The 27,849-nt window shown below is 44.5% G+C and overlaps 1 protein-coding gene across 2 annotated transcripts in view; it reads left to right on the top strand.

The window, feature by feature from the left end:
• Positions 1-1,947: 1,947 nt before the first annotated feature.
• The window catches only part of FEZ1 (fasciculation and elongation protein zeta 1), a 163,338-nt gene continuing 137,436 nt past the window's right edge, over positions 1,948-27,849 (top strand). The window contains exons 1-2 of one of the 2 annotated variants that reach the window (XM_050921709.1): positions 1,948-2,591; positions 13,615-13,963. In XM_050921709.1, coding sequence (XP_050777666.1) covers positions 13,653-13,963 — 311 coding nt within the window. In that variant the 5' untranslated portion in view covers positions 1,948-2,591; positions 13,615-13,652. The remainder of the gene's footprint in view (positions 2,592-13,614; positions 13,964-27,849) is intronic. The other variant, XM_050921710.1, reaches the window with a different exon arrangement.

A 27,849-nucleotide genomic window follows, 5' to 3' on the forward strand; every position in this document is an offset into this window, starting at 1 on the left:
AGAGAGGGGTGAACCCCAACAGCGGATGGTTACATATATATTTTCAAAATTTGGCTACAATGGTTATTGATAGTCACTGTCTGTGAGTAAGAACTTTGTGTAAAAATTTGCTAATCAATTATTTTTATCACATTGAACACGATGCAGGAGATAATATATGTTTGTGTGCAGTCATTTCTGTGATGGGCTGGGATACAAATATTACCGTCAGACATGGAGGTGCAGAATATAATAGCATCTTACTCAGTCTATGACCATCTTCCACCTACTCATATAGGAGCAGACCTCCGAGCATTAAAGTGTCTAATGCACCATAAGGATATGGTTTATCACCTAAAGCAGTTCAAGAAGCTCACATCTTATCATCATTTTGTGGGGCAAATAAAAAAGGGTGTTGAGAAGAACTGGTGATGAAACCAAATCGTCCAATTGGTGGGAAGATCTTTTTAAAGCTAGATTGGGTGAATATAGAAAGGCTTGGGAAATCATGCTCCATCCAATTGTAGTAATACTGCTCATATAGCTGGTTATGATTGAATATCTAATAATTATATCTGTGTATGTGTGTAAAAAGAAATCTAAAGATTCTACAGCAATGCCTTTTGTAATGTGTCAACATGCATAACCACATTATGGGGTTGATGTTAAATGGTCTGGATGTAACAATAATATCAGATGTTTATTAAAGGCGGTCACATCTGTCAAGGAGGGGATATGTAAGGTGTTATTGGTTATGGTTATACTTTTGTTATGTGTTATAATAAATGTTGCTGCAATTCAAAATGGAGAATAAGAATTCAAGATGGCACATGTGGTAGGAAAGGACTGAATTCCATCTTGGTATCCTTTCTTCATTGGCATTTTTCTGCCAAAACTCTGTTTGCCGCCACTTGAGGGACTGAGAACTGTCTGGAACCGGTTGGGGGCAGTGTCTGCCAGAATGTGCCTCAGGAATTCGTGCCACAGAGAGCATATAAGGAAGTGGTGATGCTGGTGCTGTCCATCGAGGCAGCCATGTCCAGTTTCTTTGCATGACATCGAATCAAGACTTCGGTCACTAACATCTGCCAAGTACTTTGATACTTACCTGATATCTGATTCCTGTATTCCACCAAAGGATCTAGTGAAGACTTTGTCATCAGCTCATATCTGTTGATCTCCTGCTTCAGCCATAGAGAATCAGATCCTCCAATGTTCCAGAGATCCATCAGTTGCTGGGGACCTCTATATGGAGTGAAAGGGACAGTAATTGTTTTTCTGGCACTTAAACTGTCCCTTGGTTAAACTATTAAGGGTCTGGACTTTATGCCCCTTGCTGGAATCTATTCTTGGGTATTGTAGTGATCCCATTAGTAGATCTTCCCCCAGTTGTAACTATCCCTTAATAAATCTTCTTTTTGTTTTAAGGTTATATTCTCTCTATCCTTTATTTCAATGTGACATGAGTAGGAGGCACGCAGATTTTTAACTCTCCCAGTTGATAGATGCTTTTAGGAGTCAATCTTGTTATTTATATGTCACCTTCTTATTATTCTATAACAGAGATTTTGGAGTAACAGCTTGCAGGTTAGGATGGACTTTCTCCTGCTGACTCACTGAAGTAAATGACTGGCTCAAAACAGTTTGTCTGGACATGCAGAAGGGTTTTATATCTTTCCCCTAATCTTTTTCTGGAGGGTGCCTGTATAGAAAGGTTTCCTTCTGTGAGTTTGAATAAAACATTCCCTCAGTTCCCAAATCATAGAATATCAGGGGTGGAAGGGACCTCAGGAAGTCATCTAGTCCAGCCCCCTGCTTGAAGCAGGACCAATCCTCAACTATATCATCCCAGCCAGGGCTTTGTCAAGCCTGACCTTAAAAATCTCTAAGGAAGGAGATTCCACCACTTCCCTAGGTAAATGGATGAAGGCATCATGGAGATGCTACCTTTCATTTCTGCTATGCTGTCTTTTGGAAAGAATCTTCCATTTTTGGTGGGATTCTCCCACCAGACAATGGTTTTGTCTTATGAGCCCCGGACCTGCTGCGTGTCTGCATCATCTCCGCAGCTTTGAATTTAGAAAATCCTCCCTCTTTCAGAGGTGCCCCTAAGAACAGGAGTGGGCCTTGTCCCTCGCGAGTAGGGCTTATCAGCGTGTGTTCGCAGCAAGCCTCCCATCTGAAGCACAGACCGCTGTGCTGTTGTCAGTGTCTTGAAGCTAATGCATATTGATGAGGAAGGGCTGAGCGCACACGGCTCTCTGCAGAGGGGAGGCAGACGGTTGGGAACAGCCCTATCTCCATGCAGGCTCGCTGATTCCGTTACATGCTCCCAGGGATGCTAAGCTGAGCCAGAGACCTTGCGTTTCCCCAGCTGCTCTTGGCTAGCCCCAGCCCACACTCAGGGGCGCGTTTGGCTCTGTCCTTGGAGCGGAGGCGCCGGGGCCCGACTCCGCTTTCCGAGAAGCAGCCTCTGATCCGTCCCCATTGTCTGGCGAGCGATTGCCGGGTCAACGGGGCTGAACGGGACCTCCCAGGCCGGCAAACCAACGCGCAAACGTGGTACTGAAAGCGCCCCCCTCCTCGCCCTGCGCAGAGCCATTGTGTCGGAGGTAGGGCTGTGTGTGTACAGGCCGCTGTGTGGGTGTACATAGGGGGCTGTATGTGGGTGTGTAAGGCTGTGTGTGTATATATAAAGAGGGGGTTGTGTGTGTACGGGGGGGGGCTGTGTGTGTACAGACGGGCTGAGTATGTGTGTGTATGTGTACAGGGGGCTGTGTGTGTGTGGAAATACAGATGGGGCTCTGTGTGTGTGTACAGGGTGGTTGTGTGTGTGCACAAGGGGGCTGTGTGTGTGTATACAGGGGGCTGTGTGTGTGCGCAAAGGACAGACTCTGTCTGTGTGTGTCTCTGTATGTGTACGGGGGCACTGTGTGTGTGTACAGAAGGGGATCTTTGTGTGTGTACAGAGGAGGGCTCTGCAGGTGTGCAGGCAAGGTGTGTGTGCACTGGGCAAAGGCTTGTGCTAGGAAATTTTTTTTGTCTGCATGTGTTGATGCAGAGGAAGAATTGTGAAGGGTGTGGGAGAGGGGCTGTGTGTGAGAATGCAGATGGGAAAGTGGGTGTGAAAGGATGGGGATTTGGGTGTGTGTGTGTAAGGATGGTGAGAAGGGGATTATATATATATATGTGTAGGTGATGACTGAGAATTGGGGGTGTATGTGGAGGAGAGTGGTATGTAGAATGGGGTTGTGGTGGGGAAAAGGAGAAGTCAGTGTGTTGAGTGGGGAGCAGGAGGCTTTGTGGTGTAGGAATGAGGCTTTATGGGGGCAGGAAAGTGTACATGGAGGGGATTGTGTTTGAGGTGAGGCAGAGGCATGTGTGTGTGCATGCGTATGGATTGGTTTTGGATGTGTGTGGGAGAGGCTATTCAGGGAGACAAGAATGAGTGTGTGTATGTGGAGGGGAGAGGAGATTGTGTGTATGTGTATGGGGGAAGGTGGACTGGGAGGGAAGGTTGTGTGTGAGTGGAGGTTTTTAGTGTTTGTGTTGGAGGGGAAGATTAGTGGTGTGTGAGCATATGGGAGGTGGGTGTTTATATGTATAGAGACTGAGGATTGTTTGGGTGTAGTGGAGGGTGTTTGTGTGTGCATGTATTGGGGGGGTCCATAGGGATGGGGAATATGTGTGTTTTTGTTGGCAATCTCTACTTATCTGATTAATGGGATGCACTATTGCTGCCTGGCTCTTAAAACAAGGTGACCTAACATCACTAATGTCTTGCCAGTGCCACTTGGGAGTGCACTACCTAGTGATCTCTAAAGTGCTTAGTGCAAACAGAACAGCATTGTGCAGGGTTCTCTGTTTGGGGAATGGGGAGGCAGAGAGTAAGAGATTGTTATTCTTCATCCTGGCTTTCAGAGCACCTTGCCATCACCTCCTGCAGCAAAGTGGCTGGGATTCTCTTTCCACCTGTCTCCTTCCTGTTTGGGCCCCATACAAGCAGAGAACTGTCAGTTTCCAGGATCTGATGCTGTAGGGAGGCTGTTACAGCTGGATCCCATTGCTTAATCCCAGCATTGGAAATGACTCAGCAGGTACCATGCTATGTAAGGAAGGGCTAACCTGGAGATAATGTTGTGAGGCTGAATCCAGTAGAGATACAATCTAATTTGAAAGTCAGTCCTGAGCAAAATTGTGTGTTGGGGGGAATCATGTTAAATCAGAGAGGTGGGGGAGAAGCTGAGGAGAAGAGTGTCCTGAGCCGACCGGCATGGGAAGTTTGGGCCAAACAGAGAGGCCCAGGGAGATTGCACAAGGATAGTTTACCAAAAGTTGTGGTGGATTCTCCATCTCTGGCAATTTTAAAATCAAGATTAGATGTTTTTCTAAAAGATCTGCTGTAGTTCAAACAGCAATTATTTCAGAGACATTCTGTGGCCTGTGTTATGCAGGAGGGCAGACTGGATGATTAGAGTGGTTCTTTCTGGCTCCAGAATCTATGAATTACAGTGTCTTATACATAAGGCTGTGATTTTGTCACAGAGGTCATGGAAGTCACAGATTTAATGGCTTTCTTGACCTTAATGACTTCTGCAGTGGCCCACCACACCATCTGCTGCTGGGGGAGTCTCGGGTCACCGCCCCCTTCCCCCAGCAGCAGCAGGGGGTTGTGTGCGGGGCTCAGGGCTGGAGGTTGGCCCGTGGGAGGGGGTGAGGGCTCTGGGCAGCACTTACCTCAGGGGGTTCCTCAGGAGCAGCAAGATCCCATGGCTCTTATGGGGAGGTGCATCCCAGGGGCTCTGCGCACTGCCTCCGCCTATAGGCACCTCCCCCCACAGCTCCCATTGGCCATGGTTCCTGGCCAATGGGACCTGAGGAGACGACACTCAGGGAGGATGCAGCATGCCTCCGCCTAAGAGCTGAGGGAGGTCACCGCTTCTGGGAGGTGCAGAGCTGGGTAGGGAGCCGACCAGCACCAGATGTTTTCCATCTTCTGTTGCTTCTGTCATGTCGTGTTTGGCAAAAGAGAACTCGAGGCTCCATCTGCAATGGAGCAGTGCATTGGAATTTATGCTCTTGTTCTGCTGCCTGCCTAGATGCTAGTTTGGAGGGCAATCTTGCTGTTGGAGTGGACTCTTAAAAAAAGCAGGATTTAAGATACTATGGGTGAAATTCAGGATCAAGGGGCAGAAAGGTCAATGACGTGGTGTTAAGCTCTCTTTATCTTTTTGAGAATGTTATTGTACAGTCCAAAGATGGATTCCTCAATGTTTTGTTGGCAGAGACGCAAAGGACTGGAATAGTAAAAGGTACTAGTGCTGCAGGTCATTAGTGTGGTACACTGGCTGGATTGCTGTGGGTGTAGGGCTGGAACAGCAGGACAGGGTAGGTCAGGATTGGCAGAGCAGTGTGGTAAAAGCAAGTGTAATGAATGACTGCCTGAGCGATGTCGGGCTCTCATTCAGCTGTGTTAGTCCCTCACTTTTATGAAGAATAAAGTCATCCCAAAATTGTTAAAATGAGTCATTATATCAGAATTGCCAAATTCAGAGAACTATGAATTGCATTAGAAATGGTCAGAAATCTCTGCCCATTTGAATAAGCATCAGTGCAACAGGAGGCTTCACTTAGAGCCTGCAAAACAATCATTTCTCTTGTCCTTAGGAGCTATTTATAATGACCATGGTGACAATGGAGTCAAATTAACACAAAGGACCAACTGGCTGCCTTAAAACCCCCCCAGAAAACAGTGAGTGCGCTAGATGCAAACAATAGGCAACTGGGAGAATTCCTCTAGGTAGGATAATGTCTAATCAAATCAAATATTTATAGTACCGTAAGTAGTTTATTAACACTTCGGGAACTGTAGAAACTAGTTAGAGCAATATGTGATGAATTACAGCCAAAATTGTCAGGAGCCTGATCAGCTGTGCTTGGCAGTTAGGGTTTGCTGGCTCCTCTGGCCACACAAGCCACACCTGCACACCTACTGAAATGGCTGCTCCTCCTGTGCAGGTTGATCAGGAGGACTTTCCAGACTCCAGCTGCTGACCCCAAGGCTGCTGAATGACAAGAGCATGTGATGCCCACCTCAGGCCTTTGGACACTGTAGGCATTTTTCTTTTTTTTGGTTCATGCAGCTCTGGTTTCCCTCTCTAATTTATATTTTGTATTCTGAACTTTTTACATCTTTATGGTACCACTTTTGCATTCACTAATAATAATAATTGCTAGCAGGACCCAAGGGCTCTCTATGCTAAGGGAGATTGAGGTGGTGAGTCAGCCGATGGGGGTCTGGTTAATATGGCGAGTTAGATGTTGTTAGATTTTTTTAGAGCACAAACGACCTCCCATATACAGAGTAAGTTCCCTCTGAGATAGCCATGGCTAAGACCCTAACTTTGTGGGAAGCAAGCTGACACCCTTCTGCCAGCAACTGACCACTTGCATGTCAGGCTGGCTTGAGAGCATATGATGAAGGAAAAATTCAGGCCTTCCTTCCCCACCCCACTTCTCCTGGCAGCCACACAAAGTGCAGGGAGAATACAAAATGGCCACTTTTTTTAAAAAATGGGGAAGAAGACAACAGTTTAAAAGGTTCCGTTAGGAAAGTGATTACTGATGAGGCACACAGATTCACACACAGTCTGGAGTGCACAGGGTGGTCTAGCCTCTCTGAAGGAGCATCTTTACCTCTTTGGAGCTCTGACACACACGGGAGAGAAACCTCAGTGAAGAGGCAGACTCCCATGTAAGATAGCCGTAAGGAAGGACATGTACCTTGCCATAATTTTCCATCACCCAGTGGTAATCCCCTGTTCCTCCTCTGAGCCCCAAGCTGATGCCTTAGCCATGCTCTTTTATGTGCATTTGATATTGAGTTAAACTACATCAGTATTAGTCACTTTTAGAACGATTGAAGAGTGTTCACACAAAGGGGCTGCTGCACTGATTTGACTACATTGATTCAGAAACAGAGCTAGTGAAATAAGTTTAATTTCTCTGCACATGCCAAGCCTGTAAAAGGAGGTGTCCCTGTGCCATCTGCAGCCTCAATCCCATTGTCCTGAGTCACCTTTGCCTATGGCCAAACAGCAGTTATCTGTGGTGCCTGGAGCCGCCACTGTCTGTGGCACAAGGAGATCACGACCAGTGTCTCTGGAATGGAAGGGAAGTTCAGTCTGTTCCTGACAAGCCCCAAGCCTTCTTCTCAGGTTCTGGCTGTGTTGCAGGGATGCTGTGGGTCAGACACTTGCTCTGGCAGTAGCCACACACCCTCAGGCTTTAGATGGCAGGACCCTTCTTCCCAGTGTCAGTCCCTGCCCTGTTGCGGTTACGATACCCCTCCAAACCTGGCCTGCAAGGCATCTTGGTAGGGGGCATCTCCCTGTGCTGGACCTGCTGCCCAGGGTCCCCCTTGCTCTCCCCAGCTGCTCACCACACCTGGCTCCAGACTGCTCCAGCCCCAGCTCCAGCTCCACTCTGCCTCAGCACTGCTGCTGCTCTGCCTTCAACTCCCTGGCCTGCTTCTCTGGCTCCTCTGGCTCTGGTCACCACAGCTCTCCTCCCAGCACAGGTCTGCTCTGTAGGCTGCTTCTGTGACTCTGTTCCCAGCACTGAACTGCTTCCTGGGCTACCTTTCTGGCCCCTCTGACTGGCACAGCTCTTCTCCCTAGCTCAGCTTGGGCCCCTGCTTTCTCCCTAGCTCAGCCCCATTCTCACTGAGCCAGGCAATTCCAGCAGATACCAAGGACAGGACCTGCCCCCCGGTCTCCTGACTTCCTGATTAGCCTGCCGGCCCTGTCAGTCAGGCTGACCTGGAGCATAGGCCTCTCCACATTGTTCCTGGGGATTGATTTCCCATTGATCCTTTCCCTTTCTTTTAGTACTGGGAGTTAGCCAACCAAAACACCTCCACTGAGTTTTAGTAAGGGGACAACAGTCCCCTCACATATGTGTCCATCCTGCCACCTTTAAAAATGCTAGGATTTTAACTATTTCTTCTCTCACTGTATCGCCCATGTGACCCATCAGCAGAGGGCTTCCTCTGCCACCTGCTTGTACGGTGACCAGGTGACAAGAACAAATATCGGGAAACATGGAGGAGGGGCGGTGAGGGCTGACAAAGCAAAAAAGAAAAAAAAGCCGGAGTGCAAAATATTGGGACATCTGGTCACCCTACCTGCATGCCCCATATCTAACAAAGGAAAGCTGCCAGATCTCTTGCTTCCCAGCTGCCTGGGCCAGGGTGAGTCTGTGGAGGATAATGCAGACAGGGAAGATGGCCTGGAGTCAGGAGACGGGAGACGCTAAAGGACGGGATATGGAGAGGAACTAACTTAGGCCTGTAGGAGACCAGTTAGAAAAAGTCCATTTGCTGCAGTCAAGGGGTGGAAGAGGCCTATAACTTGAAAAGAGTTGGAGGTAAGTGATGGAGTAGGATGCCATGTGTGGTTGGTGGTTTCAGATTCGTGGCAAGGAACCCAGGCTGAAGTGAAGGAGGTGAGGGAACAGGACAGCAAATCAACCCCTTTTGTCAAAAGGCCAAGGACCACAAGGCTTGAAAAATGTATTCTGTACTGATTAGCTCAAGTACTCCTGAGACCAAAGTACTCTGATGCCCCAAGCTATGACTCCCACCTACATGGTGTGGCCCCTCTGGCCTGGAGATCTCTTTCACCAGTTGTCTGATCTCTGACACCAATTAATGCCAGGCAGGGCCAGGCTAAGCTCATCTGGGTCCATAGGCACAATGTGGCTCTGTTCTGCATCGTTCCTCACTTGAAGGGTGGAAACACTGGTTCCCCTCTCCTCTCAGATCCGCTACAGTGGCATTGGGCTCCTTCTGCCCCAGAAGTGGCAGCAGTATCACTTCCTCCCCTTTGGCACAGAGGGGAGGCAACAGGGGTCTCATCTCCTTTTCCAGAGAGGAAGGGGTGACAGCAGGGGGTCTCTAGTACTTACTCCATCAGCCAGGGTATAACTGCTGGGGTGGGGGGCAAGACCCACTGCACTTTCTCCCCCTGCCACTAAGCTCCTTGCTGGGGTGGGCTTGGCAAGCCCGCTATCCAGAGCAGGGGATCCAGGTGCTAACCTCCCATGGTGGTGCATGGGGGCAGTTCCCTTCTCAAAGCTAGTGTTTCAGACTGTCTCCATACTCAGGCAGGCAGCTCTGACTTGTTCCGTTATAATTGTGCCACATTTTAATGCATTTCTTTACAACTACATTGGCTGGAAATGCCCTTTTCTTAAAATGAAAGTTTAGAATCTGAAGAAATCACATGACTCCAGGACCTGGGGCCCTAATCATGAGCCTATATATATGCCTTAATCTAGCCCCTCAAACATCAAATAAAGCAATTAATGTTGCCCCTGGATCCCATCCCCAAGCCAGACACCCATCTCACTCATGCACACGCATACCTTGCCTGGCACCTACCCCCAATGCAGCATCCTTTTGAGTGCAGGCACTCTTCTCATTAGCTGCCCATGACATCCCCACCAACATGCCAAGCATCCCTTCTTGCTTCTCCTATCTCTAGGGTGATATAGTCCCTGGGTGTGTGTGGAGGAACATTCCCCTCACCTGCTTCTAGGGATTGTGAGGAGAGCCTAGGCCGCAGCAGGGGGAGCAGCGTAGGGCAGGTGAACCACTCTTGCCCAAGTAGCTCCCCCTTCTCATTTGAAAGTTCTGGGCTTAATGTTTTATATGCATATAAATATTACGTATATAACCCATGGCTTTCCCGGTTCCCCCTGCTTCCAGACCTGTATGCTCCCATCTACAAAAATCTGCTCCTCTTCTTTCAAAGGTGAGATGAAGAAATGGCCTATTGTCATGTGTAAGCTGCAATTACTGGTGAGGTCCATGAGCACATGCACAATGAACAAGATGGACATTCTGTATACTGATGCAGAAGGAAGTGGTCACATTAGCTTCCAGACACAGACAGGATGCAATTCTACCATAGCACCAGCACCCAAACTCCTCTCAACCAAGCACCCTTGCCAGTGAAGATCAGAATAGCCTGTTGCAAAGAGTCATAAGGGGCCTCTCTGCTCTCCACACTGATGCTGCAAATACACATGCGTGATCCCATAAGTGCATATCTGAGCAAACTTTGAAGGCCACTTTCAAAGCTTTTAGAATCTACAAACACTAAAGGGAGAGAATACAGCTGAGCTGAACCACATATAAAAAAAAATTCTCCCAGCTCTAGTTCTAAATGAAAGAGGGCTGCACTGCGTATGCATAGCTAATACAAGGTTGCCCTGCCTTATTCAGTGTAAAAAGTATGTTTTCTTCCAGGTCATTGATCAAAATGTTAAATAGCATAGGCTGCAAACCAATCACTGAAGGACCCCACTGGAAACACCACTCGATGATGATTCCTCATTTACAGTAACATTTTGAGAGCTGTCAGTTTGTGACACACTATACTTCGGGGGACTGCCCTGTAGCCCCCATATTCATCATTTGTATATAATTGTGGTATTTCATAGAAAGAATGCCATGTGTGGTATCATGGGAAAGGTTATGATCTCTTGAAAGCCATTGTTCTATCTAAATATGTATCAGAGTAGCAGCCGTGTTAGTCTGTATCCGCAAAAAGAACAGGAATATTTGTGGCACCTTGTTAGTCTCTAAGGTGCCACAAGTAAATATGTATATCATTAGTAGGGCTGTCGATCAATTGCAGATAACTCACGCGATTAACTCAAAACCATTAATCACAATTTAAAATATTAATCGTGATTAATCACAGTTTTATTCACACTGTTAAACAATAGAATACCAATTAAAATTTATTAAATATTTTTGGATGTTTTTCTACATTTTCAAATATATTGATTTCAGTGACAACACAGGATACAAAGTGTACACTGCTCACTTTATATTATTATTTTTGGTTACAAATATTTGCACTGTAAAAATGATAAAATAAAAAGTATTTATCAATTTACCTCATACAAGTACTGAAGTGCAATCTCTTTATTGTGAAAGTGCAACTTACAAATGTAGATTTTTTTACATAACTGCACTCAAAACCAAAACAATATAAAACTTTAGCACCTACAAGTCCATTCAGTCCTACTTCTTGTTCAGCCAATCACTAAGACAAACAAGGGAGATAATGCTGACCACTTCTTATTTACAGTTGCACCTGAAAGTGAGAACAGGCATTAGCATGGGACTTTTGTAGCCGGCATTGCAAGGTATTTGCATGCCAGATATGCTAAACATTCATATGTCCCTTCGTGCTTCGGCCACCATTCCAGAGCACATGCTTCCATGTTGATGATGCTCGTTAAAAAAATAGCATTAATTAAATTTGCGATTGAAGTCCTTGGGGGAGAATTATATGTCTCCTGCTCTGTTTTACCCACATGCTTCCATATATTTCGTGTTATAGTAATCTCGGATGAGCATGCATATGAAAGACTGTAACCAACCTGCAGTTTTGAGTGGAGTGAGAAAAACTGCTTAGTTGAGATATTGCCTAGTATAATAAGGTCAAGAATTCAGACTGCGTGCTTATCTTTTATTTTCTTTTAGTAACTACTCTGACTTTTTGCCTATCACTTATAATCACTTAAAATCCACTTTTTGTAATCAATAAACTTATTCTAGTGTTTATCGTCACCAGTGAGTTTGACTGAAGTGCTTGGTAAATCTGCTCAGACTACAAAGGCTAGTGTATGACTGATGAAGTGGTGAACCAATTAATAAACTTGGATTGCTCAAGAAAGGGTCTTGAGCAGTGCTAGAGGGTATATTCCAGTGGTATAAGATGGGAGCTTGGGGGATTTGGCTGGCGCCTTCTCTGTGTGATTTGTGAGTGGCTCTGGGAGCAGTCAGGCAATCTGGCTGGATGTGGGGTACCACATGTGGTTGTCCTGAGTGGTAACAGCACTTGGAGGGGTTTGCTGCTTATCACTGGTAAGGCATTGTGAGAGACAACCAAGATAAGTAAGTTCAGGGGGCACAGCAGTCCCACGGTCCCAGACTGTGTGCCATGTTAATTTGATATCATCCTAGTTTTTTAATCAAAATGTGCAGTACCATGTCAAATCCCTTACAGAAGTACATTATCAACCAAATTTTTAACCTCATAAAAAAGATATCAGGTTAGTGTGACAGGATCAATTTTCTATAAATACAGGTTGATTTGCATTAATTATATTATCCTCTTTTAATTCTTTATTAATTGAATCCCATATCAGCTGCTCCATTATCATTCCTGGGACCAATGTCAGGTTGACAGACCTATATTACCCAGGTCATCTCATTTACCTTTTAAAAAATTGGCATAACTTAGCTTTCTTCCCGTCTTTTGGACCTTTCCCAGTGCTCCAAAGCTTATTGAAAATCAAAATTAATGGTTCAGCAAGCTTCTCAGACAACTCTTTAAAAAATCTTGGATACGAGTTATCTGGATCTGATTATTTTAAAATGACTAAATTTAGTACCTTCTCTTTAACATCATCCAGAGGTATGAGTTGAGAGGAAAGAGTGTTATCATCACCATATGATGAGATTATATATTTTCCCCCCAATACAGGGCAGAAATATTTATTGAACACTTCTGTCTTTTCTGTATTCTTATTGATAATTCTACCATTTCCACCTAGTAGTGAACCAATACCATTGCCAGGATTCCTTTTGTTCCTAATATTTTTTTAAAAGCTCCTTCTTATTGTCCTTAGCTCTGCTGGCCATAGATTTTTCATTGTGTCCCCTTTCTTCCCTTATCCATTTTCTACAATTCCTAATTTCTGATTTATATTCATTACTATCAACTTCCCCTTTCTTCCAGTTGTTGCATATTATTTTCCAATTCTTTATAGCTGCTGTCCCTTTTCCTCTAAACCAGGTCAGTTTTTACCCAGCATACCCTTCTTCCTCATTTTTGGGATTGTGGCTTTTGGGGCATCTGATAAGGTATTCTGAAATAATTCATAATTATTATTTACAGTTTTCTGATTAAAATGTTCTCTCAATGCAGATTTTGTAGAAATGTCAGTATTAACTATGGTTGGGATTTTCAGAAGCACCCAAGTGACTTAGGAGCACAAGTCCTGTTGAACATCTCACCCTTTGATATTAACTAGAGCTACAATATTGAGTCCGCCAAAGTTAACAAAAATTTCTAATGTGCACTCATGACAATTTTTTTTGAAATGTTTATATCTTAACTGTGTTTTAATTTTTAGCAAACAATGCAAAGGCCTGTTTCTCTTGAAGAGTAGCCTGCCTGAAAAATTTCAGTTTGTAAAATTAAATTGTTTTTTAGTTATGTGAGTAATGTGTGTTAAAGGTTTACTTAAGTATTATTTTTTTAAATCTTTCCATAATAAAAAACCCCCTGTCTAAACTGATTTTGCTCAGACTTTCCAAAAATAATTAATCTCTGTCTGAAATCAAACATGGAAAATGTCAGGCCAAAAATGCAGTTTTCAAAAGGCTATGAGCAACTCTTTGCAGGTTGTAATGAAAGTTCTGATATTATCGTCAATATAGACAGGGCTACTCTTCCCACAGTAATGAACTGAAGCCTGCAGAGACAGAAAATGTGAGCATACATGTTACTAAGCCTCACTACTGACTCATAAATGTACTTTTTGTTCTAGATAATCTGATTTGAAGATTTCACTTTAGCCAGTCCAAGATGGAAGCCCCACTGGTGAGTCTGGATGAGGAGTTTGAGGATCTGAGACCCTGCTACGTTGATGACAGAGAAGAAAAACCACATTGTTTTTACGGCTCATCCCCTCAGCATCTGGAAGATCCCTCCCTTTCTGAGCTTGAGAACTTCTCCTCTGAAATTATCAGTTTCAAGTCCATGGAAGACTTGGTGAACGAATTTGATGAGAAGCTGAATGTCTGCTTTCGGAATTACAATGCCAAAACTGAGAACCTGGCTCCTGTAAAAAATCACTTCCAGATACAAGAGGAGGAAGAGCATCTTCAGGATGAGGAGTAAGTGGACTTGAAATTCTAATAATACATTTAACCCAAAGAGGCTTTAATTTATTTAATGCAATGCGTCCTCATAAAGCTGGCCAAAAAAGGAAAAATAAAAACTAAGAAAAAAATGAAATTTTGAAGACTTTTCCATTGTGCAGGGTTTCTAATAGATTTCTTTTCAGTTTTTCAAAATTTTTATTGCCTTTTAAAATATTTAAATATCAAAATATTGATATTAAAATATCAAAAACATTGTGGAAAAGATTCTTGACACTTGTTTTCAGTAAACAAAAACAGCTGATAACCATTTTGATAATGGTTTTGATTTTTTTTATTAAAAACAATGGCTAAAGAAGTCATGAAAATGTCTGTGAAAAATTAAAACATTTGAATAAGTGAATAGTTTTTTGCAAAATATTTTTTCTTTGGAAAAAGGCCATTTTAATGTTTTTGTTTTCAAAAAAATTGTAATGTCTGTACCAGGCCTGCACAACATACGGCCCGCGGGCCTCATGCGGCCCGCGGAGGCTCACTGTGCGGTCCACAATGGGGAATCAAAGGGCTCTGGGCTGCCCGCAGCCACAGGGAGCCCAGAGCCTTTTAAATCCCAGCCACGGCCGGGATTTAAAGGGCTCTGGGCTGCCCGCAGCCGCGGGGAGCCCAGAGCTCTTTAAATCTCAGCCACTGCTGGGATTCAAAGGGCTCTGGGCTGCCCGCAGAGATTCCCGCTGCCACGGGCAGCCCAGAGCCCTTTGAATCCCAGCGGCAGCTGAGATTTAAAGGGCTCAGGGCTCCCCGCGGCTGCAGGCAGCCCAGAGCCCTTTGAATCCCAGCCGCAGCTCCAGCGGATGGGCTGGGGCTGGGATTCAAAGGCCTGGGGCTCCCCTCAGCGGCAGGAGCTCTGGTCTCTTTAAACCCCTGCCCCAGCACCGCAAAGTTCCGGTTTCCCCCAGCCGCCAGAACCCCGGGCCCTTTAATTTGCCCCTAACAGCTGGCAGCCACCTCTTCAGCTGGGAGCCCCTGGTTGATTTAAAATCAAGTATCACCTCTCCACCCCTAACCTTCCTTTTTGGCCCACAGCTGTTTTGGTGGGGCTGCACTGGGGAAGGAGGGTTTGTTTCTGCAGGGCTGGGCGGTGCTGGGGTGGGGTGTTTCCGTGGGCTGGGAGGTCCTGGGGGGGGGTGTTTCTATCGGGCTGGGGGTTTTCGGCCTTCAGCTGTTTTCTTTGGAGTAATGTGGCCCTCGCCGCTTTACGAGTTGTGCAGGCCTGGTCTGTACTCACAAAGAGATAATGACAAGGCTTCTAGGTCACCATTGACACTAAGTCTATTTTTACACTACCGTGTTTAGTCAACTTAAGTTACATCTGCTTTAATTACGTCGGTTGTACAGATCCACACAATGCTCCTTGCATTGGCAGATCACATCTACAGTCGGTGCTCTTGCACTGACAGAGAGTTGTATTGTGGGAAGCTATCCCACTGTGCAACTTGCCATCCTCTGATCCTGGGATATCTGGGAATGGATTGTGATGCATCATGGGAGTGTGCTCACCATCCCATGATGCAGTTATTTCCATACCATCATTCCATGGGCTTCTGACTTAATTTCATGCCATTTTTAAGAGCCCTTGTAAACTATGTGCCCGCCATCTCTGTCTGAAAGCGTGGATCCTGAACTGCTGAGCATTATGACCACAACGCGGCTGATTCTGCAGTATTTCATGAGCTGTGAAACAGAAAGTGAATCAGTGGTGCCTGCCTTCCTGTGTGCCATGGAAAGAAATAATTCCAGATTGCTGCTGGCATTCATGGAGCAGTTGCACATGGTGGACCATTGGTACTGGGCTCAGGAAACAAGGACTGAGTGGTGGAATCTCATTGTGATGCATATATGGGATGACAAGCAGTGGCCGTAGAACTTTTGGATGTGCAAAACCGTGTGCGAAGCTCGTCCCAGCATTGCAGCATAAGGACACCAGAATGAGAGCTGCCCTCACTGTTGAAGTTGTAGTGATGCAAGTCTGCAGGGCTATCAATCACCTCCTACTACAAAGGACTGTGACTCTTGGTAATGTGCAGGAAACATTTGATGGCTTCAAGGCAATGGGATTCCCAAACTGCAGCAATAGATGGAACATATATCCCAGTTTTGGCCCCAGACCATGTTGAGAGAGAGTACATCAACTGAAAGGGCTACTTCTCCATGGTCTTGCAGGCGCTAGTGGATCACCAGGGCCATTTCACTGACATCAATGTAGGGTGGTCATGGAAGGGGCAGATGCACGCATCTGTGATGTTACGAGTGTAATATAATATCTCATTGAAAGGTGACAGGGCCAGAAAGACTTAATTAACTCACAGAGGGACCTGACCCATGGGCGAACTTTAGAGACTTGTTAGGAAGATCTGTAAATGAATAAAGCTTTGAAATGCAAGTCTGCATTGTTAGAAGTAGAAGGGGGGATGTTTGCTCAGGTCTTGTGATGTAAGCAAATAAGTCTTGTCTATTGCTATGGCTTTAATTCAAAGATCAAAAAAGGAATATTAACATTTAGGAAGATATTTGAGTGAAATAGTACTATTGTCTATGTGTCTCTTTGAAGGTTGTGGTAACCGGTATCTGAACTGTTTAATGGATAAATTACCCTGTGTTAATTGCCAGGATGTTTGGGAGAAGAAAAGTTAAGCTTATTGTTTTCTCAAGCCAAAAGGCTGCTGGAAACATATAAGAATCCTGGGACACGATCCCACTTCATCTCAGATCTGCTTTGGGTTTCAAGAGGGGGAAACCTTAAGCCATAAGGATTGAGATCCTCAGTCACTGACTGGAGTCACCCTGAATATGGACATTGGACTATAACCTATGGACTATTTCTAAAAGAACTTTTGGTAACTACAAGCTCGTCTCTGCTATGTATTTGAACCTCAAGAATTGAATTCAAGTCTGTATGTATATTGATCTTTTAACCAACACTCTCTCTCTTTTCTTTTTAAATAAATGTTAGCTTAGTTAATAAGAATTGGCTAATAGTGTATATTTTGGGTAAGATCTAAGTTATAATTGGACTTGGGTATGGGCTGATCCTTTGGGATTGGAAGAACCTTTTCTTTATATGATGAGGCAAGATTTTCAGTAATCATCATCATATCTGACGTGTGTGTCTGGACGGAGGCCTGAGGCTGGGTACTTTAAGGGAACTGCATTGTTTGAACTTCTAAGTAACCAGTGAGGTATTATAGAAGCTGTTCTGTGCTGACTTGGTAAATATTAAGTATTGGAATAACCACTAGCTTCTCAGGTTTGTCTGCCCCATTTTGTTTGCAGTTCACCCTAATTGAGTGACCTCAGCTGGGTCCCACAGGCAGCACCATCACAGCATCTTTAGGAATTGTGTAGCAAACTGCATGCTGGGACTATCTTTCCAGACCAGAAGATTCTGCTGGGGGATGTGGAAATGCCCATAGTGATCCTGGGAGACCTTAGCTCTCATGGCTCATGAACCCTTACACCAGGAACCTAGACAACAGCAAGGAGTGCTTCAACTACAGGCTCGGCAGGTGCCAAATGACCACTGAATGTATCTTTGGCAGATTAAAAGGTTGCTGGCACTGAATTTTTGGCAGGTTAGACCTCAACGAGGAAAATATGCTGACAGTCATTGCAGCGTGCTGTACAATGCATAATAGTTGTGAAGTGAAAGGGGGAAGTTTCCCCCAGGGTAGAGTGCTGAGGTTGATCAGCTGGCCGCTAATTTTGAGCAACCAGATACCAGGTCAATTAGAGGGGCACAACAGGATGCTATTCATATCAGGGAGGCTTTGAAGGAGTATTTTGACAATGATTTCTAGCAATGTGTCTCTATATGAGGTATTCAGCCAGGCAATGTTTACTTGCTGCCCTGTATGAACCCTATAATGCTTGATTCCTGAGCATTACTTGTACTGTGCAAATATTCCTTCCAATAGCCATTGTGTTTGATTGTTAGCACCAACTAATGTGCGTATGATACAAATAAAGAATAAATTTGTATAAAAATAAAGTTTAATAACAGGACAAAAAACAAAATATTCGTCAAATAGGGGACATGGAAATGAGGAATAGTCTCTCAGTTATAGCTCTCACAACTGAGTGTAATTCCAGCTTTCACTGTGAAAACAGCCCCTACGGCAGGGGTACCCAACGCGGTGCCCACAGGCGCCATGGTGCCCACAGGGGCATCTTAATGCTCCCACGTCCTGGCCCCTGGGAAAGCACCCGCCAAAATGCCGCAGCAGCATTTTGGCAGGGATGCCGCTTGATGACAACGCTTGTCGCCAACAAGTGATGTCATCGAGAGGTGTCGCCACCGAATTTCGGTGGGGATGCCTCTCACTGACACCACTTGCCATTGACAAGTGACATCATCGAGAGGCGTCGCTCCCGAATTTCGGCGGGGATGCCTCTCAATGACGCCGCTTGCCATCAACAAATGATGTCATCGAGAGGCGTCGCTCCCGAATTTCAGCGGGGACGCCTCTCGATAACGTCGCGACGTCATCGAGAGGTGTCGCTGCCGAAATTCGGTGGCATTTCGGCGGGTGCTCCACCACCGCAGTGATCCTTCGGCTGGCACCCACCATCCAAAAAGGTTGGGGACCACTGCCCTAGGGGTTGAGTGCAAGGGTACAACTGAGAGGGACCAGGAACATGCACAAAATGTGGTGAGGGAGTTTGGGGAGAGCATGGAATGGAATTCTGTACTGGCTGCAGGGGGACTCATGCATGGATGTGCTCTGACTAAAGCATAGTGAGGGACTTGAGCATCTCTGTCTGGTCCTCCAGTAGTTTAATCATCCACTTCTGTCCCTCTCTCCTTTCCAGGCTATCCTGCCTGATATTTTCATTAATTGTCTCCCTCCATGTTCTTGTTTCAGTATCTGCTGTAGCCGTTGACTGCAGCACTTCACAAAACATATCCTCCTTACTCTTCCTGGTTTGCTGTCTTATCTGAAGGAGGTACTCTGCCTTTGTGGTGTTGTGTCCAGTTTTGGGCCCCACACTACACAAAGGATGTGGAAAAATTGGAAAGAGTCCAGTGGAGGGCAACAAAAATGATTAGGGGTGTCATGGTATCAACCCCCACTCTGAACCTTAGCGTCCAAAAGATGGGGTACCAGCATGAATTCCTCTAAGCTCAATTACCAGCTTAGTACTTGTAGCACTGCCACCAACCAGGAATTCCAGTGCCTGGTACACTCTGGTCCCCCCAAAACCTTGCCTGGGGACCCCCAAGACCCAGTCCCTCTGGATCTTTACACAAGGAAAGTAAACCCTTTCCGTCACTGTTGCCTCTCCCAGACTTCCCCTCCCTGGGTTACCCTGGAAGATTACTATGATTCACACTCCTTGAATCTTAAAACAGAGAGGAAAATCCACCTTCCCCCCCTCCTTCTCTCTCCCCCTCCCAGATTCTCCCTGAGAGAGAAAGTAATTCTAACCCAGACAGAAAATTAACCTTTCTCTCCGCCTTCCCTCCTTTCTCCCCACCAATTCCCTGGTGGATCCAGACCCAGTCGCCTGGGGTCTCACCAGAATAAAAGAACAATCAGGTTCTTAAACAAGAAAAGCTTTTAATTAAAGAAAGAAAAACAGTAAAAATTATCTTTGTAAATTTAAGATGGAATATGTTACAGAGTCTTTCAACTATAGACACTGGGAATACCCTCCCAGCATAAGTATACAAGTACAAATTAAAATCCTTTTCAGCAAAATACAAATTTGAATTCCTTCCAGCCAAATACACATTTGCAAATAAAGAAAACAAACATAAGCCTAACTCGCTTTATCTACCTAGTACTCACTATTCTGAATTTATGAGAGCCTGTATCGGAGAGATTGGAGAGAAACCTGGTTGCTCGTCTGGTCCCTCTGAGCCCCCAGAGTGAACAACAACCAAAAACTAACAACACACACACAAACTTCTCTCTCCCTCAAGATTTGAAAGTATCCTGTCCCCTGATTGGTCCTCTGGTCAGGTGACAGCAAGGGTCACTGAACTTAACCCTTTACAGGCAAAAGAGATATGAAGTACTTCTGTTCTATTAACTCTTACTTATCTGTTTATGACAAGGGGGCTGGAGCACATGACCTGTGAGGAGAGGCTGAGGGAACTGGGATTATTTAGTCTGCAGGAGAGAAGAGTGGGGGGGGGGTGGGATTTGATAGCAACCTTCAATTACCTGAAGGGGGGTTCCAAAGAGGATGGATCTAGACTGTTCTCAGTGGTAGCAGATGACAGAACAAGGAGTAATGTCTCAAGTTGCTTTGGGGGAGGTTTAGGCTGGATATTAGGAAAAACTTTTTCACTAGGAGGGTGGTGAAGCACTGGATTGGGTTACCTAGGGAGGTGGTGGATTCTCCTTCCTTAGAGGTTTTTAAGGCCCAACTTGACAAAGTCCTGGCTGGGATGATTTAGTTGAGGTTGGCCCTGCTTTGAGCAGGGGGTTGGACTAGATGACCTCTTGAGGTCCCTTCCAACCCTGATATTCTATGATTCTAAGAGGGCACATCTTCAGAAGCCAAAGAAGCAATGAACTGACACAGTGTTGTGAGTGTGCTCACAATTGTGAATCACAAAATTTACACACACATCTATCTCACTGTCCCTTGGCTAGCATACAGCTTGGTGTGATTCTGAAATATGGTGAGTTCGGTGGAGGGGGGCTAGCAAGGGGGGAATGGGCAAGAAGGAACAAGGGACCTGGGTGGTATGAGAAGGGGGTTCCTACAAGCTCCTAGTGGAAATATTCTGAATATTGGTATCCTTATCCATAGGCGGAGTAATCAAACCCGATATCTCACTCCTGAGGGTAACCAGGGGGCAAGGGTGCATCTCTTTCATTCGTGCGGCTTCAGACTGTCTCTGTATACTACTCGCCTGTGTGCTGCTTTGGTCCCTGCAGAAATAAGTGCCAGTTGAGTGCAGCAAAATTTCCTACAGTGGTGGGAAAAACAAGTTGTCTGATTGCAGAATATCTGCAGGAAAATTTCCTAGAGATCTCTTTGGAGGATTCCCAGGATATTCTGGTGTACATTAACAAACTTTTCCTCCACTGCGTAGCTGCATTAGCTCTGTTGTTAATTTCTTTCCCTTATCCTTCCTCTACCATATAACAAAGAACATGAGAGCTCAATTTCCTCGCACCATGAAGTATCAAAGCAAAATGCATGCTTACCTAGACTCGCATCCCCTTCTTCATGTGCACTGGAGCCAGAGTGTTGGGACTGACTAGATCCTTCCAGAGTCAAAAAAGAAGTCCTAACCCACCACATCACCGCATGACATTTTCCTGTGTTCCACATCCTCCTCCAACTCCTCTTCCTTGTCTACCACTTTGTCCTTGGGGTTGACTCTGCTGGCTGCTTCCTTCTGTTCCCCCACACACACCCGAAGTATCCACCGGGCTCCAGGCGATGGAGGTGGAGTTGCAGCCAAGAGGGCATGCATTTCCTTGTAGAAATGGCATGTCTTCAGCGCTGCACCAGAGCGACGGTCGGCCTTCCTTGCTTTCTGGTATGCCTGCCTCAGCTCCTTGATCTTAGCATGGCATTGCTGTGTGTCCCTTTTGTGACCTCTCTCCTGCATGCCACTAGCAATTAGCCTGTAGATATCAAAGTTCCTATGGCTGAATTGAAGCTGTGACTGCGCAGCCTCCTCTCCCCACAGACCCAACAGATCCAACAGCTCCTGTGTATTCCATGCAGCTGGGAAGATGCTGTGTGAACTGTCCATGCTGAGAAAACAGGAAGAGAAATTTCAAAAATTCCCTGACCTTTAAAAGGAGGAGGGGCACATACCTGTGTCCCTTCAGGGCAGCAGAGTTCAAATTGAGATCAGAGTGGTCATGATGGGCATTGTGGGACACCTGTAGGCCAATTAGGGCAACATAAGCAAGTGCCGTGTGTCAAAGTTAGACTCAGGACTCACAGTTTGTCAGACCACTCTGTTTTATTAGCACAGCGCTCTGCTAATAATACCCAGATAATGTGAGCACCATGCAAGACACAAACTATCTTATTTATACACAGGGGCAGCTCTAGGCATTTTGCTGCCGCAAGCATGGCAGGCAGGTTGCCTTCGGCAGCTTGCCTGTGGAGGGTCCATGCCTGCGGGAGATCTGCCGAAGCCGTGGGACCAGCGCAAGCCACCGAAGGCAGCCTGCCTGCCAACCTTGCGGTGCCAGCAGAGCACCCCCTACAGCTTGCCGCCCCAAGCACGCGCTTGGTGTGCTGGGGTCTGGAGCCGCTCCTGTTTATACAGATAAAAGGGCGGGAACTAAACAAAGGGACAAAGAGAGCAAAACTGTAAAATTTACCTGGGGCACAGCATGCATATCCTACTTCCTTACTAACTCTTATCGATCTAAAGCTAATACTTGACCAATCGCCCTTAAGTGGAGCATTCCTGACACCTTGATTGCAGCATTTCAGCTCTTTTGCTTAAAGGTGCACACATCATTTCTTTAATCCTTTCTATTTTTACAATATAATTCATTGTACTTTCATAAGTGTCTACACTGATGCTGTGTCACTCTAAATATGTCGCAAAAAGTTCTTTGCCACTCGTTAAGGTGGTTTTATTATGCCCGGGTAGCAGGGGAATTACATCGGCAGGAGGAGCATTTCAGTGTGTGTACCTCCACTCTTTTGTCAACGAAAGCTGACTTTTGTCAACAAAACTGTGTCATGTAGACAAGGCCTTAGACTTGGTCTACACTACAGAGTTAGGTAGACGTAAGGCAGCTTATGTTGACCTACTATGTCAATATACACACTACTGCCTTGCCATGGACACCAACAGCCAACTGAATTACTGCAGTGGCTGTAGGACAACCTAGATTAAGTCGATCTACTTTTCTATTGTAGGCAAACCCTTAACTCTGTTTAGAGTTGGGGCAAATGATACCATGACTCTGCTCCATTCTTATTACTAGGGATTTATAATGTGAGATACACAGACAGGCTTCCATATTCTGTCCTTCAGAAACACAATGCTTTGGGTTTATTCATTTAGGGTCACCCAACAGAGTGCTTCCCATTAATTTGAAGGAATAGATCAATTGAGAGGGTGGGAGGGCAGAAAGGTTGTGAAATAAATGATATTTAAAAAATAAATTAAAATTTGTGCTTGTCAACTTTAATCTCGTCTCTTCAGTTCTAAGGAGGTTTTTGGGTGTATGTGTGTGGGTGTAGGGGCAAGTATTTCTAGGACTTGGAAATGGAGATCAAACAAATTTACTTGCATAAAGAATGATCTGTGTTTCCATGAGCAGGACATTCAGATCATAGAACAGAATATGATAAAAGGCATAAAAGAGCATAAAAGAGCAAGAAGGGAAAAGTAAAAGGGAAGAAGGGACTAGAAAGAAGACGAGGGACAAGGAGGCACTATCACTAAATCAGAGCATCAGAGGGTACTGTACGTGGCAACAACCCCTAGAAGGATTGTCTCTGTATCTAAAAGCTGCTCAAAGGATCAGATCTATTAGTTGAGAGGCTGTCACAGACTAGTAAGACATTGTCTAAACACAAAATTGCACTGCTAGACACCCCCCCAGTGTGCATGCGGTTATACAGAGACACAATTTCAGATTTTGGTAGGAGAGGGCAACTTTAACCATGATTCCAGGGGCTACTTAGGCATCTGAAAAGTTTAGCGCTTCAACCAAAACCACACTGTTTTAGTAAACAGATTTATTAACTACAGAAAGATAGATTTTAAATACGTCTGTCAAGCGATTAAAAAATTAATTGTGATTAATTGTGCTATTAAACAATAATAGAATACCATTTTAAATATTTTTGGATGTTTTCTACTTTTCAAGTATATTGATTTCAACTACAACACAGAATACAAAGTGTTCAGTGCTTACATATTTATTTTTATTACAAATATTTGTACTGTAAAAAACAAAAGAAATAGTATTTTTCAGTTCACCTAATACAAGTTCTGTAGTGCAATCTCTTTATCATGAAAGTTGAACTTACAAATGTAGAATTATGTACAAAAAAGCTTGTATTCAAAAAGAAAACGATGTGAAACTTTAGAACCTACAAGTCCAAGCAGTCCTACTTCTTGTTCAGCCAATCACTCAGACAAATGAGTTTGTTTACATTTGCAGGAGATAATGCGGCCTGCTTCTTGTTTACAATATCACCTGAAAATGAGAACAGGTGTTTGCACATCACTGTTGTAGCTGCCGTTGCAAGATATTTATATGCCAGATGTGCTAAAGATTCATATGTCCCTTGATGTTTCAACCACCGTTCCAGACGACACGCATCCATGCTGATGATGGGCTCTGCTTGATAACGATACAAAGCAGTGTGGACCAATGCATGTTCATTTTCATCCTCTGAGTTAGATGCCACCAGCAGAAGGTTGATTTTCTTTTTTGGTGGTTTGGATTCTGTAATTTCCACATCAAAGTGTAGCTCTTTTAAGACTTCTGAAAGCATGCTTCTCAGATTTTGGAAGGCACTTCAGATTCTTAAAGCTTAGGTTGAGTGCTGTAGCTATCTTTAGAAATTTCACATTGGTATTGTCTCTGCATTTTGTCAAATTTGCAGTGAAAGTGTTCTTAAAATGAACAACATGTGCTCGGTCATCATCCGAGACTGCTATAACATGAAATATATGGCAGAATGCAGGTAAAACAGAGAAGGAAACATACAGTTATCCCCCAAGGAGGTCAGTCACAAATTTAATTAACGCCTTTTTTTTTAACGAATTTCATCAGCATGGAAGCATATCCTCTGGAATGATGGCTGAAGCATGAAGAGGAATATGAATCTTTAGTGCATCTGGCTTATAAATATCTTGCAACGCCAGCTACAACAGTGCCATGCAGATGCCTGTTCTCACTTTCCGGTGACATTGTAAATAAGAAGTGGACAGCATTATCTCCCATTAATGTAAACAAACTTGTTTGAGCGATTGGCTGAGCAAGAAGTAGGACTGAGTGGATTTGTAGGCTCTAAAGTTTTACAATATTTTGGTTTTGAGTGTGGTTATGTAACAAAAAACCCTACATTTGTAAGTTGCAATTTCATGATAAAGGGATTGCAATACCGTACTTGTATGAGGTGAACTGAAAAATACTATTTCTTTTATCATTTTTATAGTGCAAATATTTGTAATAAAAATAATATAAAGTGAGCACTGTACACTTTGTATTCTGTGTTGTAATTGAAATAGATGTATTTGAAAATGTAGAAAAACATGCAAATATTTAATAAATTTCAAGTGATATTCTATTGTTTAACTGTGTGATTAATCACGATTAAATTTTTTAATCGTGATTAATTTTTTTGAGTTAATCGCATGAGTTAACTGCGATTAATTGACAGCCCTAATTTTAAGCAGGGCCGGCGCTACCATTTAGGCAGCCTAGTCAATCGCCTAGGGTGCCAGAATAAATGGTGGGTTCTGTTTTGCCAGAGGGGGCAGCAGGCAGCTCCAGTGGAGCTGCCGCAGTGGTGCCTGCGGAGGGTCCGGTGCTCCGCGGCTCCGGTGGAGCTGCTGCAGTCATGCCTGTGGACGCTCAGCTGTTTGCACGGCTCCGGTGGACCTCCTGCAGGCATCACTGCGGCAGCTCCACCGGAGCCACGGAGCACCGGACCCTCCGCAGGCACCACTGCAGCAGCTCCACCGGAGCCGTGGGACCAGCGCGCGGGGCGGCGAAATTGCCGTCCTCCTAGGGTGCTCAAACCCGTAGCGCCGGTCCTGATTTTAAGTGATTATAAGTAGTTAGTATAAAGACCAAAGTTGGTTACAAAAGAAGTAAAGATAAATTTGCTGTCTACATTCTACAGCCTAAGGAAGATTTGAATCAGTCTCTCACCCTAATAGATGTTGCAGGCAGGTCACAGTTCTCAATACACAGGCTGGATTCCCTTTCCAGACTGAGATCAAACTCTGAAGTTCAAAATCTGTGTCTTCCAGACGATCTTCCAGGTGTTGAGATGGGGGACCTAAGCCTTAATGTCTGTGACAGGGATAGGCAACCTATGGCGCAAGCTGATTTTCAGTGGCACTCACACTGCCCAGGTCCTGGCCACCAGTCCGGGGGGCACTGCATTTTAATTTTCTTATATATTATAGACTTATAGAAAGAGACCTTCTAAAAATGTTAAAGTGTATTACTGGCACATGAAACCTTAAATTAGAGTGAATAAATGAAGACTCTGCACACCATTTCTGAAAGGGTGCCAGCCCCTGGTCTATAATATTGAGCTTACTGGAACCTCTTGGATGCTCAGCACTTTTGAAAATCGGACAATGTATTTAAGGCTGGAATTGTCAAAGGAGCCTGAGGAGTTAGGTGCAGTTCCCATTGAAATAGGATTTGGGCTCCTAATTCCCTCAGGCTCCTTTGAAATCCAAGCCTGCATGTCTAAAAGTGTATTAAAGTGGTTGACTTTAGGCTCCTGTTCTGAAAATCTTGGCCTTAGGAAGTTCCACTGCAGGAACTTTTGTTATTTAGCTGATCCCATTCAGCAGAAGCTTTCTGTGAAGGGCAAATTCTCCGGTTGATGCTCTTGTGTTTATCATTTAGAAGTGCAGCATAGCAGGAAGAAGTTCTTTCAGCACTTGTACAAACTATTTGTTAAAGGGACACCATTGCTTCCATCTGGAAGGATTTTTGACTTACTATTGCTCCAAGTAACATGAAAGCTAGAATTCTGATATTCAGTTTGTTCATGTAGTCCATTTGAGAGTACATTATACACAGTCTGTTTCACAGGAACTGCCAAACCGGATCAGACCTGAGATCCGTCTAGCCCAATGTCCTACTTCTGATGCTTCAGAGGAGGGTGTAAGAAGCAGCAGGTAGATATGAGGATAATCTGCCCTCACATTATGTCTCTTCCTAGTCTCCAGTAATTATTGACTGGCTGAAGCCCTAATGCAGAAGGTTTAATATCCCTTCCAAAAGTTTTGTCATAATTAATTATAACTCTGGACATTCTTGTTTTCCATATAAATGTCCAATCCCTTTTTGGATCTTGCTAACTTCTTGGCCTCAATGACTTCCTGTGAGTTCCTCTAAGTTCTAATTACACAGGTTGTGTGAAAAAGTGTTTCCTTTTATCAGTGTTGCATTTCCCACCTTTCAGTTGAATTGAATGTCCCCTTGTTTTTATGAGAGAGAATAGAAATTCTCAATCTACCTTCTCGAAACCCATCATTATTTTATGTAATTATATAATTTTATCATGTTCTCTCATAATCATCTCATGATCTTCCAGGTGTTTTATTATTCTGTTTTTAATTATCATTTCAAACAGTTTAGCAAGTGCAAATTTAAAGGCTTTTTTAAAAAACATCCTTCCTGCACCAATGGTGCCACACAGGATGGAAACCAGTTTCTTCCATTCCTCTCTGTCAATTGCTGCTTCTTCCAATTGTTGTGTGGTGTTGAGATTGATTATTCTGCCCTTCCTAAGGTGTTTTGTTTTGTTTTGTTTGGACACCCTCATTTCCTCACACCAGTTTCTTTCCACATGACACTTTCATGTGGGAGTCTGTGTGTTGGTATCCAGAGTACATGCCACAAATATATCCAGTGCTTCCTTCTAATTCTTGTGGAAATGAACTGTGGGTGATTTCTTCGATCTCTTTGTTGGCGATTAAGTCTTTCCAACCTTTCCAACCAAAGGCACTTATTTTTTGAAGGAGTCTAGTGTTTTTGTCTAATGTTTTAGTAGATCTCCAGCTCTCACAGCCATATGTTAATAAGAAGACAAAAAATATGAAACAACAGAATGCTTGGGGGAGAGGACAGTCTTTCCTGATGCCTACAGGGTGGAGCCCTGAGGCCCTGACTGAAGCCCTGAAGCAACATAAGGCATAA

The sequence above is a fragment of the Gopherus flavomarginatus genome, chromosome 13 (assembly GCF_025201925.1).
Source record: "Gopherus flavomarginatus isolate rGopFla2 chromosome 13, rGopFla2.mat.asm, whole genome shotgun sequence".
Taxonomy (NCBI): domain Eukaryota; kingdom Metazoa; phylum Chordata; order Testudines; family Testudinidae; genus Gopherus; species Gopherus flavomarginatus.